We start from the raw sequence: 16143 nt of genomic DNA, 5'->3' as shown, positions 1-16143 counted from the left end.
TGCAGACGGATAAAGTTTCACACTTGACATTGCACCTTGTCTGCAGTGCCTCCTGTTCCTTATTTAGATGACAAGCCAGCATTTTAGTCTGTAGTTTTGGTGTTTTAGCAAGATAGCTGCTTTGTACAAAGTCGACACGCAGCCTTTTTCTTTGACCATTAATCGACCATACATCTTTGGGCAATTCATACTTCCATAGACAGCTTTCCTGACTACATGAAATGACTGTACCAGCAGTTCAATAAGACATCAGCTAAACACTGATTGAAATACAGATCGTCTTTTGCAAAGTACCTGAAGCAGTCTGTAGCACTTAGACTCAAATATGAAAATGAAAATTGAAATGTTTAGTAATGTGAAGTTAGAATGTGAACTTTCTCCTGATGTTTTGGTTAAAAGTGTCAGTTTTGATTGCCAGTCACAGGACGTCTTTGGTTTGTATTGTAAAATATGACAAGAGAAGGTCTTCCACTGTAAAATTAAGAAAGTCATTAGAAGCCAGTTAAATCAGATGCTGCATAGAACACTGCAGTTCGATTGTCTTTGTGATGTCCATGAATGAGTTGTCAACCCTTCCAGTTACTATGACTCACAGAAGCAATTTCCTGTTGCTTAACCCCCCTTTAGTAGGCTATGAATCTTATCCAAGTGAAGGGACTACTCATACATGAAGAGTAGAGGTAGAGTGGTGTAAAAAAGCAACCAGGGTCCAGCACATGCAGGCCTTCAGAAAAAAAAAAAAAGTTTTATGGGCACAGGAGGATGAGACACGTGTGAGTACACCAACACACATTCTTAAATTTCAGCGCAGCAGAGGCGTTGTTTCTATAAATATCGACATGGCATGCAAACAAGAGCTCTTACACATAAGGTTGCACACTGGGCCAAACAGCTGTTCATATGTTGGAGAAAGTTGAAGTGTGTTTTAGCCAGTAAATGTGTGTAGTTTCCTGTGAGTGTGTGATTTTTGTGTTCTATCAGAGTACTATTTTGCATAGATTTCAACAAACATCAGCCAGTTGATGGTTGATCCTTATAGTAATAGTGAAAGATTGTTAGCAAATGTCTGATAGTCATCCAGACCCTAATTAGCATAGGAGATGAAAAAAATGTATTGCGTTTTTGCATCAACATAGATTTTATTCCCCTTTTGCTCATTTTAAATCTTGAGTCTGTTACAACAAGAACTCATTTTCTTATTCATGTGTTAAATCCTCAACTGGGTGGGTGGGCTCGAGCGCTAACAAACCCTTCTCAGCCCTTTAATAACCCAAAGAGAAATAGCTGAGGGCAGCAATTCAGCAGCTTAGCACTTGACCATTAGTCTTCGTTTAATGTGTGATTGTGTGAGCGAGGATGCTTTTAATATATTTTTTCTTCCTGAGACTCCTCTCCGACTCAGAGGTTACATCGGGCTATGGAGGCATTGTTCCGCCTCACTTTCTCGTACAAAGCCCCGAGTGTGTTTCAGAGAGGGTTTGGCATCTCCCACTAAATATTTGTTCTTGCTGCTGGACGCCCACTGTTGCCAGACAGAGTGAAGAGCTGCATTGACCAGCTCATGGACGACTGTAGATTGTACTTGCACGACTCTGAGTCATCTCTCTGCTGTGTCTAGGGAACTAACGCCAGAGCATCAGTCTTTTTTTTTCTGCCACTTTCCCTTCCCTTCACTTCATGTCCCAGGGCTTCATGTGCAAGAACAATCGAGCTTTTTGTTAATTATTAGAATTGGCAGGACACTCAAAGTCTAATAAACAGTTTTGGATGATAGAAGTCTCTTTCTCAACCTTTCCATTCTAGCTGCAGCTTTGGGGCTTGTCAGCTGAGACCACAGCAAAAAAAACTCATTTGTGTTAATCATGTCGGTTTTAGGGATTGTGTACAGACCCAGCAAGTGTCAGTGAAAATAGAAGGGACTGCTCATTCCAAATCTTCCTGATTTTCTTTCTGGTTCTTTTTAGTTCAGCGCAACAAGAAACTTCTGTGGGCAGAGACTGGATAGGTGGAGCCCGCGGGGGAGCGCAGCGCTGTGTGTGTGTGTGTGTGTGTGTGTGTGTGCATGTCTGACTGTGTACAAATAATATGCCGTTGCGGTATCGATATGAACGTGCAAAGAAGTAATGACGGTTGAGACGCAATCAGAAAAGGGCTTTTGAAACTTTATTCAGTGATTTTTTTCCCCCTTTCATATAACAATGACTGTTTGTTTTGGAGACTCAAACAAATGATGAAACTAAAAACAATAGGGCTTATATTTTGCTGAGCAAATGAGGATTGATTTGTTGACGTTTGTGGGTTGTAAAAAAAAGCAAGCTGAAACCTTCTCTTTGATGATGAGACTAAAAACACATCTGTGTGTGACACGATTAGTACTTCTATCATAGCTTTAGGAAATTTTGCTCCAATTTGAATATTTAATGAATTCCAGGTCAGTACATGCACTCTATGTATTTCAGGAAGATATTTTCAGACAAGCCCTTTCACAGCTGCCTAATCCGCTGTCCTAACTCAATGCATTAAACCGTGAAAAAAGGACAAAAGCATCTGAAAGACCTCCTGTCTCATTGTCCTCCCTCTAGCAGAACATCTGTCTCCTCTGCCTCTCTGCTGGATTCCCCCTCACTCTTGCATGACGTCTGCCTTTCTTTGCCTTAACTGGTTTCCTTTTATTAGTGGTTAGTTGACTCAAGTAGACACAAGTGACCCAATCAGAAAGTTTGATGCCAGATTTCTGGAGGTTAAAGGTCTTTTTTTCTACTTAGTCTAGTTTCTTAGTTGCGAAAACAAAAGTTAACCCAAGTCAAGTCTCTTTAACTTTCATTTAAATGCATTGTAATGGACAATTTTTAAAATGGGATTAATGGTTTAAAAAGTTAATCCACTTTTTTTCCCCCTTCCATTATGTCTTTTCACTTCATGTGTACCTTTGTAGAGGGAGTGTAGAAACCATTCAGGCAGACTGAGCACTCATCTGTGAAATCCTCCCATCTTCTTACATAATCATTTAACTTAATGAGAGATCTGCTTAGAGAAGTTTTCAAACACAATTTCAAATGTAATATATATATATAGATATATTTCTCTTATTTCATGCGTCTTTAATGGACACTGTTTATTTGAAACTCTAAGCATGTGTTAGATATACTGTAGGTGTTTTATTGTTGATGTCTGATTTTTGTGAAATGTGATGATTTTTTCCATTTAGCCTTTTTCATCTTGCAACTGATTAGTCAGCTACTTCCTATTTTTCATTTCCACCCGTTTACTCACGGAACGACTCTTTTTTTTTTCTTGACTCTTGTGTTTTTAATGGCCTATTGATTTTTTACTGTGATCACCAGAGCAGCAAAGTGACCTCTGCAGAGGTGCGAAGGCTTGGAATAACAAAAGGAATGTCCCGAGGAGTTTCAATTCAGGGGTTTTAAAAACAATGCAGTCATTGTTGTTAGGTGTTTCTACAAACTTCCTTTGTGTCTGGCTACCTATGATCACTGGATCTGTTTTTAGACTTCTTGAGCCGTGTTCTCATTATTTAAGAGAGATGACCATGTGAAAAAGCACTTATTTAGTGTGGTGTGGATTCCTGCACGCTGACAGGTGCATTATTATGGGAAGTCTATCTATACTTAGGAAATATGTGGTCAAGTCACAAAGCAGCTCTTACATTTATTCCAGACTTTGTGTCTTTGAAACCATCTGTGGATAGAAATAATTACACCAACAGCAGCGCAAAGAGGGCTACTTAAAGTGCCAGAGATTGGGTTTGTCATGATGTTGATTGTGTCATGTTGTAGTCGTTCTGTCATTACTCTTGTTGCAGAAAAGAAAAGAGCTGTAAGACATAACAGAACTTATCTGCTTCTATTTTTTATACTCAGGCGTTTTCATTTGGTGTCAAGCATCATAACTTTTTCTTTGTAGAAGAACTGAAATGTTAGGGTTACTCTTGTTTTTAAAAAGCTATGATTAGGAAAGAAATTACGTAATTCTTTGTCTTCATCCAAACATATATGTATTTGATGATCTAAATCCAGTGATACTTCTGAAGAAGAGAACCAGAACATTCACCGTATACACTCAGCGGCCATGTTCCTCTGTCGTCGTGCTCAGGGTGAAAATCTCAAACTCTTTTATAATGTTGTGCTGCCTTAAACAACATTAAACTACCCCATTAGCTAGCATAGTTCAAGACTATCTAATTCTAACAGTCAGCCGCTTCTTAGCTTACTTTGATGATTTTAAATGATTCAATAGGCTTTAGCAAGCTAAGAGTAAGGTTGGCTTTGAATTGCTATGATGCTAACATTAGCTTCCCTATATTAGCAATCAACTATTTCCTAGCTAACGTTACCTTTTGAACGTTTACATTATACCATAAGAATTATGTAAACTCCTGGCTACAGAACATGTTAGCTAGCTCACAGTAGGTTAGTTAGAAATTGGTTGAACGTTAGCCGTCATGCCTTAGCCTTTGGGCGCTAATGAGCTTTCAGATATGTTCTTGAAATATGGTCTGGTATCGACTTTCTGTTTTCTTTTCAATTCAATCACGTAGCAGCACAAAAATAAAAACATTTGTTCCTCCCATCCTGAGTGTGATGTCAGAGGAAAATTGGCAACCTTGTGAATACAGTGACTGAGATTAACATCAGTGACTGTTTCTGCCTGCACCAGAGAACATGGTACACCTGTATCATACACTTGTCCTTCAGATGTATATATATTAAACATAGAGGATAGAGAAGAACTCTATGTTGTATGTATGCAGGCCAATGGACCCTCAGTGTGTGGGATCAAGAGATGTGATCTGGATTGGAAGCTAAATAATGTGCATTAGTTCAGATTAACTGGCAGTCTTAATACATTAAACTGCACCATAATCTCCATCACCAGTTGGGAAGGGTTGGAGGTCAGCAGGCTGATCTTTAAACAAGCACGTATTTGTTTTCCTTCAGCACATGAACAACATACATATATATTTAGTTACTGCTTGGGTTCTCCTTTGTTCTCTGTTTGAACCTGCTCCCTATTTCCCGGATAATAAAAAATATTTAGCTGTGCGGTTATATTTATTTCCTTTCATGTACTACCACAATAGTACGTGCATGAGAGTGAGTGGGATTGCGTCCTACAATAACAAGCAGAACAGGGCTGGTTCGTTTCCTGCAGGGATCCTCCATGTTCTCCCTCCTGCAGTCACAAGGTCAGGTGTCAGAGGCCGCACATGACAGAATGGAGGCAGGGCATGAGTTATCGGTCAGCACCAGGCCCTTACATAGGAGGAGGTTTACAAAAAAAAAACATTTTTCAGGTTTGAAAATCAAGTAGAGTCTAGTAACTGTTCAGCCAACTGTGACAGAAAGCCAGACACCTTTTCCTTTGTATGCAGAGCACACACGCTTACTTATGTAACTGGTGAGTGAATCATTTCGAGAGTTTTGAGATGAGTTTTTTTCCACCGTACTAAAATGGTTGGGAATATTCAAATGATTTAGATGCACCCTGGTGATTTAACATTTCTACACGGATAAAGGAGGTAAAAATGTGTCTTTACCTCTGTCTGGTTTGGCAATATTTGTGTTTATAGTCAAGAACAAACAGTCATCAAAGAACTATTTCCATCTAGAATGTGTGGCTTATAGTACTGACTATATCAGTACTGTCAGTCGTTATCGTTTGTTCAATCAGGTCTCCAAAATATACATAATTGATTAAATGCTTACAGAATAATCCCAAAGTATCTGTTTTTATAGTGAGCCCTCTATTAATTTAACTTTTTTTAAATCAATGGGTGCAGATAGAAATAGGACTGGACACAGCAACCAATCAGAGCAGACGTTTTTTTAAGTAGTGGTGGACTACGAGGTTAGATATTGTTAAATCCTACAATTTATACAGTTTTCAGTTTAGTGTAATGCATTGACTTTGGCACTGGCACGACTTTATCTAGCCAACACTATTTACCCGACGTAGACTTGAAACACTAAATTCAGAATGTTCCACATCTGCAAATCAGCACATGCTCAAAAACGTACCCAACACATAAAAGATAGGATGGACTGTATTAAATAATGGTGTCATCAGGGTTAATTGTTTGGATGGTACTTCTTTAGGCCTAATTTACATATCAGGGTTGTGTTATTAATTACAATTTCATCAAAGAGCTATGAGCATTTGCAACAAACACATCGAAATAGTATGAATTACTGTAGTAAATAAGAAATAATTTTACGTAAACAAGCAATTCTTTCTAACTCATCGTATGTATATTTTATCTTTATCCATCATTATCTTATGGATGGAGATATTGTAAAACATAAAGAACAGTAGATAAGCATAGATAAGGTAGATTTAATTTTTGTTTATTTTATTCATTATATATCATTTATGCAATATTAAGCAATGTTATCGCACATACACATTGCACATTTTTTCAGTTGTTTTAGGCCCAACTCAAATAAGGTTGGATGGATATCTGTGTGAACCAGAGGAGGGACAAGACACATCTGGCAGGGTGAAAAAGACTTAAACTTGTAGACTTCCTTTAATGCCTTTCAGGCCTAAATTTCTTACAAAATGAACTAAATGTACATGGCCGGATCTTTTACCAGTTGTAATAGCGTGAAGTTGATGTAAGGGCTAAGAGACTACAAGACTATGTACTCTTGTCTGACACACTTTCACATAATGTGTTGCTGTCTTTGACATTCGCCTCACTGCGATTCATTATTTATTTATGTGCTCTTTCTGCTGCAGCAGGAGAATTGCTTTTGTTTATGACTTTTCCATTTTAGTCGACTAACTGCCTTTCCTGTCTTATCTGATATTAGCAAAGATTCATGAGCCCAGGGTGACTCATCATATTTCAGATCACAAGCTCATTTTATTCTGTATTTTACAAGATATAACTTACAGTAAATGGCAGAGTTGACGGGGTCCCAACAGTGTGGACGAGTCCCCCCCTCTGTTAAATTTAATCTCCTCCCATGTAATCCCGCCTCTACTGTCAGTTCCACTCCTTTTAAACCTCCCCCCTCTGTTTTTCCGCTCTCTCTCTCTCTCTCTCTCTCACTATCCTCCTCTCTCATCCCACTTATTCCACCTTACGCCTGATGGAGCATTAAGCCTGAATGCTGAAGGCAGCCCTGGCCTCAGATTCAGAGTGAACCAGTGTTGCATCGGTTCCTCTCCCTGCTCTCTTGGATTTCCTTCGCCTTTCCTAAAGTCAGGAACTACTTTTCGGTTTCTTTGTTGTTGTGTGGGAGTTGGGTCAACGGACATAGTTCCCCACCCAGGGACGCTCCCACTTTATTTGCACTTGCACCGCCTTGGACACCTGGGATATGGAAATCTCTCGTAGATGCCTCCCCTAACTTAACATCAGCTTTTCTTGTTGCGCTGCTTTTGGATGGACATTTTCTGGATTTGGATGGTTCCGGAGGGTACACATTCCACCCGGAGACACACCGGATAAGATGGTGCCCCTGCAAAAAAGGGTAATCTGAGTTATGCGTGTGGAGGAGTGTGGGGTTAGAGAGAGAGCGAGAGTGGGGGGGCTTTGTGTGCAAGATGTGACTGCACTGTTTGTCTCTCTGCTTTCTTCCAGGAAAGCTTTGTGTCTACTTCTTGTGATAATGCAGTAAATGCAGTTTGATTACTTTAAGTGGCACATAGGCCTGCGAGTGGGCATGCTTCAGGGGATAAGAGTGGAAGGTAATCTCTTTGTAGGAACAAAAACAGTTAAGAAACTAGGAGGGAGAAATAAAGAGGAGTTTCATTAGAATTTCAATAAAATGTCTATTGTCTCCTGTTGAGTGGCTTGTTGCTGAGTGAGTGCTCATTGAAACTAACTAACAATGCTCACTTGAAAGCCCCTCTCAGAAAGCAATCTCTTTTGTTGTCCTTGAGTGCTTCAATTAGGTGTTTTTTTTCCATGTGTGGCTGCTTATCAAAGGTGTTTCAGTGATTATACCACACTAAATATGTGCTCACAAAAAGTGTCAATTCTTTATGTTAGCTTAAAATTGTTGCTTGTTGTATTGAGGTCTAAGTAAGCTACGTTTAGAGATACCTATAAGTGCTATGAGACTGCACCTTTTCAGAATGTCTCTTGAACTTTTCATCACCACAACCGCTTCCTGTTATAAGAAAGGGCTTTTAGTGCAGACGACGCGCATCAAGCAGTCGTAGAGTACACAACCACGGTTCACTGGGACTCATTTGAGCTGCCACTTCACACGGTCAAGGTGTGGTTGTAGAGGAAGCTGGATTTAGGAAGACTCCAGACATGGGAGAGGAGAGGATGGGGGACTGTTGGAGCTACACCAAGGTAGATTTTGTTTCAGTTAATCTTTAAAGATTACGCCAAACCTGTCACAAGAAAGTTCAGTCGGTCTATGATAACCGGTTAATTTAGTCTTTGGTAGCATGTGTGTGAGCTTTGGTGTTCGTCTGTATTCCAGATGAAGTGCTCTCTTTTCTAAACTGATGAATTTCAAGCCGTAACCTTGGCCAAGTCAAGCCTCACTTTTTCCTTTACATGTCAGCATCGAATCATGACGAACGAGTTGAGCCCTCAACAGCTGCATTTGGTTATCAGAAGCCTGGGCTGCTGGTACCTGGTTTTATGTTTTGAAGAAGATAAAAGCAATACCAAAGGGAAACGGACTTTTCACACTCACTGCAGTCAAAGGGCCAACTGACACTGACAAGTCAGTCAGGCCTCACCGTCTTTCTAAGGTGTTTTGTGAGTTAACTGTAGGAACTGTATCCACGAGAGAAGACCAGATGCTTTTTTTTTTTTTTTTTTTTTACTGTGATGCCAAACTTGCAGACTTGAAGTTGCTTGCAGGGTCACAACAGATCAGACACAAGGCTGATTATATGTAAAGTTTTTCGAAGATAGTAATTACTAATCATGAGTACATTTTGTATTACGGTTGTTGAAATTTAAGATGCTTTTCTAAAGCAAGTGTTTCAAAACAATGTAATCTCCATTATTTAACTCATGGACAGCATCAAAGAAGAATCGATATGTTAAAAAAAAACTTCAGATCTTCAGTCCTGTTTTTAACCAAAAGCTGCTGCGAGCAAAATATAGTGCGGTCTGCATTTCAAAAACACATTCGCAAAGTTTCAGTGTTGAAACGTTGCAGTTTAGACAATGCAGGAGTTTTGAAGGATCTATCGGAGTTCAAAAATCTGGTATCGTGGAAATCCTTTTTGGAATCTTTGCTCAGATAAGAAGATGAATGGTTGGTGATCTGGAGTGTTTACCCATAAATGAGCTACACCAGCATCCTCAGGAAGTTGATCTAATCTTCTGTTATTCGTCTCTTGTCTTCCTTTAGTCAGTATAGTTGGTAATGATAGACTGAAATCCTCCCTTGTGTTTGAATGATTTAATCATCACGTCTTCTTCTCTCCTGCAGGATCAGTTTGACAACTTGGAGAAGCATACACAGTGGGGGATCGAGTATTTGGAGAAGTACACCAAATTTGTCAAGGAGAGATCAGAGATTGAAACCAGCTATGCAAAACAAATTAGGTGAGTACTCAGGCTGACTTCTGATCCATACTCTCGGCTGTCAGGACTGACATCCATCCAGGTGGGTTAGATAAAGAAACCCCCCCCCGTCTTCTATGACAGGATTTGACCTACTATGGTGTCCTTGCAAAAATAGATTGGATCTTGTGCAGCTCATTACGTAGCCGACCGTGACCTCTGACGTCCCTCTGAAGGGTAAACTCAAACAAGAATTCTCCTAAGCAGTGTTATGTTAATTATTAGGAATCCTCATATATGAATGAAGGGGCTTTTTCTCCCTGGGGAAGAATATTGCTAAGTGTATAGCTAAGTTAACATGCTCCATCCTCCATCTTTTTCTTCTTCTAAGAGAGCCTCTCTGTCTGCCACTCTCTTTCTCTCTTTCCTGCATACACGCTGTCTGTTGTTGTTGCTAGCTTCTGCTTCAGGCGAGAGGAAGTCAGGTTATGGGGGGGGGAGGGTGGAGCTTGCGTTTCCATAGAGACCACTAGGTATCAGCATTATCAACCCCAGGTCTGACCCAGATTTCTTTTTTTCCTCCAACCACAAGTGTTGCCCCGCCCCCCATCCAGTTCTCCCCACTCTAGCTCTGTTTTGGTACAGTCATTTTTTTTTTTAAAGGCAGTGATGGGAGCGTGAGCAGTCCAGCACTTAAAGGATCTGTCTCCTCAACCCCCCCCCCCCCCCCCTCCTGCATCCCCACACAGTGGGAGATACCCCCGCAAATCCACAATCCTCTTCTTTAGAGGGGCCTGGCAATATGGCTAATGCTTTAAGTATTGACCCGCCACCCCATTTCATAGTGACCAGCCAATACCAATCCAGTATTTACATAGCAACCCCCTTCAGCAGATTCTCTACGGACCACAGCCGTCCTCTATTTGAGAATTAAGTCAGCTTGAGATAATAGGACTAGGAGTCTGTGTTTAAATGGGTGCTTTAACTTGTACATGCATACCTCTGCACACAAGAACTCTACACACTTATAGCAGGACACATATGAAGAAAATAAATATCTAACACAATAATACTGTTTTATATTTGTGGATTATCCTCATAACTATCTATTTGGTTATTTACCTTTTCTCCCCTATATATTACTTAAAATAAAACACCCCTACATCTCTAAACTAAATATGATCTTAGTATTAGTCTAAGCCATCTCACATTTATTTGAATTATTTGTTGGGGGAAAATAGTTTATGTTCCAACTGGCTTAAAAAGAAATGTAAAAGTATTTTTATTACTGTACTACAAATAACACGTACCGGTACATGCATGAAGCACGCAGCCTGATAACGACATTGATATCAGCAGAAGAGGTATGGTTGTAAATATCTCAGGAAAAACATGACTATAGACTGAACATGCCACACTCGTCAGTATAATATTGTCTCCTGTGTGTTCCTTGGAACCAGCTGGAAAGTTGCTGGTGTCTTTGGCTGATTCAGTTTGCATGGCTCGTAGATGCTTACTAGCTTACTGTAAGTATTTTATAATTTTGTATTATTCCGATAATGACATTTTAACCCATAATCACGTTCATTTACTTAATTATAGCGTCACTGTGCCCGCGTTACATTCTTGTATTTTCTGTTACTCACGCTCAGCATAGAGACTCACTTAAAACAATCTGGCCAGACTGCGTCATGTGGATGAATCAGCTACAAGGCCATCGTCCCTGAATGGGAAGACTCTTTTGGTACACGCACAAATAAATGTAACAGATGCAAAAAAACACAGAACAAAGATAAGACTCTGGGAATGGCTTGAGAATGTTTTTTCTTCTGCATATGACCAATCAATGAAAACTAGGGGAACTAAGGTTTTTCATGAACTACTGTTTAGTCTATTTGTAATTGGCAGCCCTAAATAAAATGTAAAAATAAATTTAAAGCAAATGATTGTGGAACAGAAAGTATTTAGAGGCGGTCCTACTTCTTTTACCAGTGTACAAAGTGTTCAAAGTTAAATCACCCTTTTTTAGCAAACATTGTGGCCCCTAACACACATGCACTCACAGATTTGGTCCTTCCATTTGTACACTGATCTCCTATACTTGAATTAGACAGCAGCTGCTTACAGTTAGTGTGACAAAACAAACGGGGGCAGAAACTGCTGGCTATGGCAGGTCGCCTTTTATTGAACTTCAGGCTCCACAGATGTTGCGGATGTTTTCAGTCATTGTGTTTATACAGTGGACCCGCTGTCAAAGTGACACACACACACGCACAAACACACACACTGGCCGCTTGCCATAAGCAGGTGAAAATTAGGACATTAGGACTACAGACAGGATAGCATGCAGTCACAGGGTTATCCTGTGTTGTAGACACACTGATCTTGTTGTCTTTATTGTAGAGTTACTTCATTGTACCTCAGGTCTAATTATCCGCTGTAATCAACTTAGCTCATGAGATCAGGTTTATTCTAACAGGCACACTTTAACCTAAAGTAAAGCAGGCCTGTTAGATCTGATAAAGTAAGTGGATTGGCCCCTTTGATCTTGTCCTCTTTACTGGCATCCCCCCTGTTCTCTTTCCTTTACTTACACAGATAACATGCCTCCTCAGATGTTCAATTGTCAAAACACTGAACAAATAGGTGTAGTTAAAATCTTTGTGGTATTCCTTCTAACAATGCACGTTTCACATTTCTGTTGTTGTTATTACTATGTCGGCTCACTTGGACAAAGTTGATTGGAGTTGATTTAATTAATAAGACAATGGACAGAAATGTAACGGGAAATGAAAGAATTGAAGACACATTTCTAGCAGTAATGCCAAAGATTTTGGTCTTCCAACCTCTTAGTTGTGAGTTTATACTGCTTTTCTTCTTTTCACATGTAAGTAAATGTAATAACTCTATATTCGTTTCAGAGTGTTTGGAAGGACGTTTAAGATATTCTACTAATATCTGACGACAATTTCTATCCCTGATAATTACCTTAAAACCTATGCATTCAATAGATAAAAAGCTGAGCCCCCCGGGACCCACACAAAGAAAAAAGTGATACAATGCTCTCAAAAATAAACATTAAACATTTCTAGAAAAAAAAAATTCAATCAGAATAGGACCACACCCGCGTGTTCTGACCTAAAGACCTTTGCATAAATGTCAAATAAGTGTTGTATTAGAATTGTAGTTAATATGTTGAAATCTAATATTGACAACCTCAGAGCAGACAGAGCCTCGCCCCCCCCCCCCCCCCGCTGAGATCTCTGGAGCATCCCCTAAGGGGAGCCGGGACCCCAGGTTGGGAACTAATGAGTTAGTGGATAAAAATAATTGATTGGCAGCTACAGCATAGAAGTTATGTTCAATAGTTGACACACAATTCAATTCGATCCAGTTCAACTTAACTGAAAGGCTTTGTTAGCATGAAAACTTCACCAGAAGTTATATTAAAGATATCAGATATCTGGACAATGTACAAACAGTAATACTAGACAACATTGAAAATATACTAAAACATTTCATCATAAACTGCATCAAATAGCCAATTCCTTTCCAATTGAACATCATCTGTACTATTCCTCCACTTTGTACCATTTCTATCACCATAACAACCACACACCGCACTAATCCTGGAATAATCCTCATCCCCTTTATTGGTGTAAACACGCACAATGCTTCAGTCTAGCCCTAGCAGGGAAATGCATTAATGCCTCCTCCTCCGTCTCTTCACCCAAATTCTAGTCAGCACATAATCCATAAAAGAGTGGGAATAAAGTCCTGCTAACAAAAGAGACTAGTTAAGGGTGAAAAAGAGGTTGTGTCTTTCCCGTGGGTGCTCATGTAGGTTTACCCTCCAGACAAACACAAAAAGTCACGATCAGACACACAGGCGTGAACACAAGCCTGCACGTTTAATCTTTCTAACTAAGTGATAGCTGCTACCCTTATTTTATGTTTTTTTTTTGTTATCGGGGTCAGTGGGGGAACAGTCTGACATTCGACATGTGTGAATGAATGAGTGAGTGGGAGCCAGCACTATTATTAGAGGTGGAGTGAGAAGGATGAGATAGACAGATATCTGCCTGGCAACAGTGCAAACACCACTAGGGAGTAGATGTGTGGGGGTGGGGGGTTGATGTTAGCAAAGAGCAATCTAGATGGAGTGCAGACACACATTACATGTGTTTTATTTAAAGCATGCATTAATTATTTCAGCAGGAATTTTGCACGGCCCTTTTTCTCATGTATACACTGAGGTATTTAGATTCCATCAGTGAATGTAGTGCTGTTAATTTTACACTAAAGGCAGCAACAACTGCTTCTTTTATCACTTTTTCCGAATGAAGAATTTGACATTTTTTCACAGTAGCCAGTTTCATTCTGACATGATAAGTGGACTGGTGTATTTGGTATTTGACAATGTGCGACTAATGACCATGACCACGTAGTAGAATTTGTCTCAAAATAAATAGACTGACTTATAAGCGTAGGTACATTACTTAAAAATGAAACAATAACTTGAAAACGATTTGTGGCCACATGAAAACAATGACACAAGATTCTGGGATAATTCATAAATTACAAGACAAACATAGAATTGATCCACTAACTCCCTCGTTCACTCATAAGCCCCACAGTGAGGAGTAATGATGTAGTGATGCCGTGAATCCAAATTGCCTCTCTTTAGTGTTCTGTATTTTTTAAGATTAAGACATCAATATTTGACACCAGTGATTCGTCCTGACCGCACGAGTCAGGACGATGATTAACTGCTGTGTCGATAATTTGCCCCACCTCTATGGATTTGGCATTTATTAAAACAAAGAATTTTGAAAGTTGTTTGCTTGTGTTTTATGTGGACAGAACCATGAAAGCTTGTAGTTGAACTTTTTACAAATCCGCATCATGAAGTTGAAATTTCTGCATTCTTCCGACCTGTTTATCCAAAAACAACACAGGGAAGTCTGTTTTTATACATAAAACAAGATCATCGTAAGAACCAAAGGTTTGGTTTTCTCATCTGTCTAAAAGGGCCAGTATTTCTATTTCAAGATCAGGAGTGATGCAAGGTGAGATCTGGCTTTGCTCTTGGTCTGAATACACAGCTCATCTTTTGTGTAACATAGGCACATCCAAATCTAAAAATAGTGCAGGTTATTACGTTCAGTTGACAGAGTATCCATCAAACAGAGCATCAGCACAGTTGGTCGTTCACGATGAAACAAACATGACACGATGAACTGTTGCCTGACAAAGAACACAACAGAAGGACACTGAAAGATTGTCGAACCATAATATAACCCGGAGTGACTCCGTACACAACTCTGTACTACACGTCTAATTTATCCTGCCCTCATCTCGTGCCACTAACATCCAGCCGGAGTCGTAACAAGGGCAGCGGCTGCACAAGATGCTTGTTCCTGGTGACTGCTTCTGCATGCACGCTCCTGGAGGCGATGATTTATGACCTGAAGAGAGGAGAGGGGGGGATGAAGTAGCAGGAGCAGATAGCACTCTGCTGGATTGAATGGTGTACTGGATGATCCTTTGGCAGGCCCACAGGGGCACAGTCAGGGAAACTTAATGGGGATGGTGCACTATCTGGTTTGCAGACGATGCTGTTAGGATAGATTCTCTAAGACATGTCTGACTAAGCTGAACTCTTTTGTTTTTACAGGAATTTATCAAAGAAGTATCAACCTAAGAAGAACTCACGAGAAGAGGAAGAGAGCAAGTGAGTTGAACAATTTATCCCAGAAATGCAACAATGAATCATTTTTAGATCGCTGTATTTTTAAGGTGTAAAACTTTTATTGGTGTATACAAGCCTGTATGTATTGTTCATAAGTTTACACAGTATGAAAAACATTAAGAAAAAGGTTAAAAAGGAATTTAAAAAAAGGAGAAAAAAAATGGACTCAATGGCACAACAGTCAACTAAAACTCATTAAATGGCGTGCACAGATCTCTTGTTTCTTATTAGTTTTCAAGTCTCTGTAATTTCTACATTCAGTCATGAATCCTAATAGATTATAAAATAGAGAATTATAGATATACCTATGGAAATGAAATTGGCCATGTAGAATTAATAGGTTAATTGTCTGTTCCAATGTCCCAAATTTCCCTGCTGGGGATCAATAAAGTATTATCTTATCTTCTCATGTTTTTCATTTCACATAAATCTGTTAACTGTTGGCAACTAGAACTGTTAGCCGTCTGACATCACTCATTGTATGTCCGCAGGTACACCTTCTGTCGAGCCTTCCTGACGACACTTAACGAGCTAAATGACTACGCGGGTCAGCACGAGGTCATAGCCGAGAACTTGACATCTCAAATCATCAGCGAGCTCTCGCGCTACCTAGCGGAGCTCAAGGCCGAGAGAAAAGGGGTAAGAAACCTTTACATATCCAGTGTCTGATTTCTTACCTTCTGTCGTTCTCCACATGTCTGTGCTTTAAATGACACGTTTACTTTAGTCAGTAGGACATGGAGTTTTTTTAAAGGGAAAACTGGCCTATAAGAAATTAAGCAACCAGTTTCCTCTGCATTCTCTGCACCAACTGAGGTCATCGCTGAGTAAATATAGAAACACCCAAAGGCTCCCCCGAAGAGCAAAACATGACCGACTGGGT

General features: G+C 39.8%; 1 protein-coding gene across 18 annotated transcripts in view; it reads left to right on the top strand.

The window, feature by feature from the left end:
- The window catches only part of LOC132992110 (formin-binding protein 1), a 68948-nt gene that overhangs the window by 12405 nt on the left and 40400 nt on the right, over positions 1–16143 (top strand). For 10 of the 18 annotated variants that reach the window (XM_061061242.1, XM_061061258.1, XM_061061256.1 and 7 more), the window contains exons 1-4: positions 8187–8332; positions 9435–9550; positions 15186–15242; positions 15752–15899. In XM_061061242.1, coding sequence (XP_060917225.1) covers positions 8291–8332; positions 9435–9550; positions 15186–15242; positions 15752–15899 — 363 coding nt within the window. In that variant the 5' untranslated portion in view covers positions 8187–8290. Of the gene's footprint in view, positions 1–7110; positions 7500–8185; positions 8333–9434; positions 9551–15185; positions 15243–15751; positions 15900–16143 lie in introns of those variants that run through there. The other 8 variants (XM_061061241.1, XM_061061252.1, XM_061061247.1 and 5 more) reach the window with 3 other exon arrangements.

The sequence above is a fragment of the Labrus mixtus genome, chromosome 17 (genome assembly GCF_963584025.1).
Source record: "Labrus mixtus chromosome 17, fLabMix1.1, whole genome shotgun sequence".
In the NCBI taxonomy this organism is placed as follows: Eukaryota; Metazoa; Chordata; class Actinopteri; order Labriformes; family Labridae; genus Labrus; species Labrus mixtus.
Note: the sequence above shows the minus strand (reverse complement) of the source record. Positions and strands in the feature narration are given on the sequence as shown.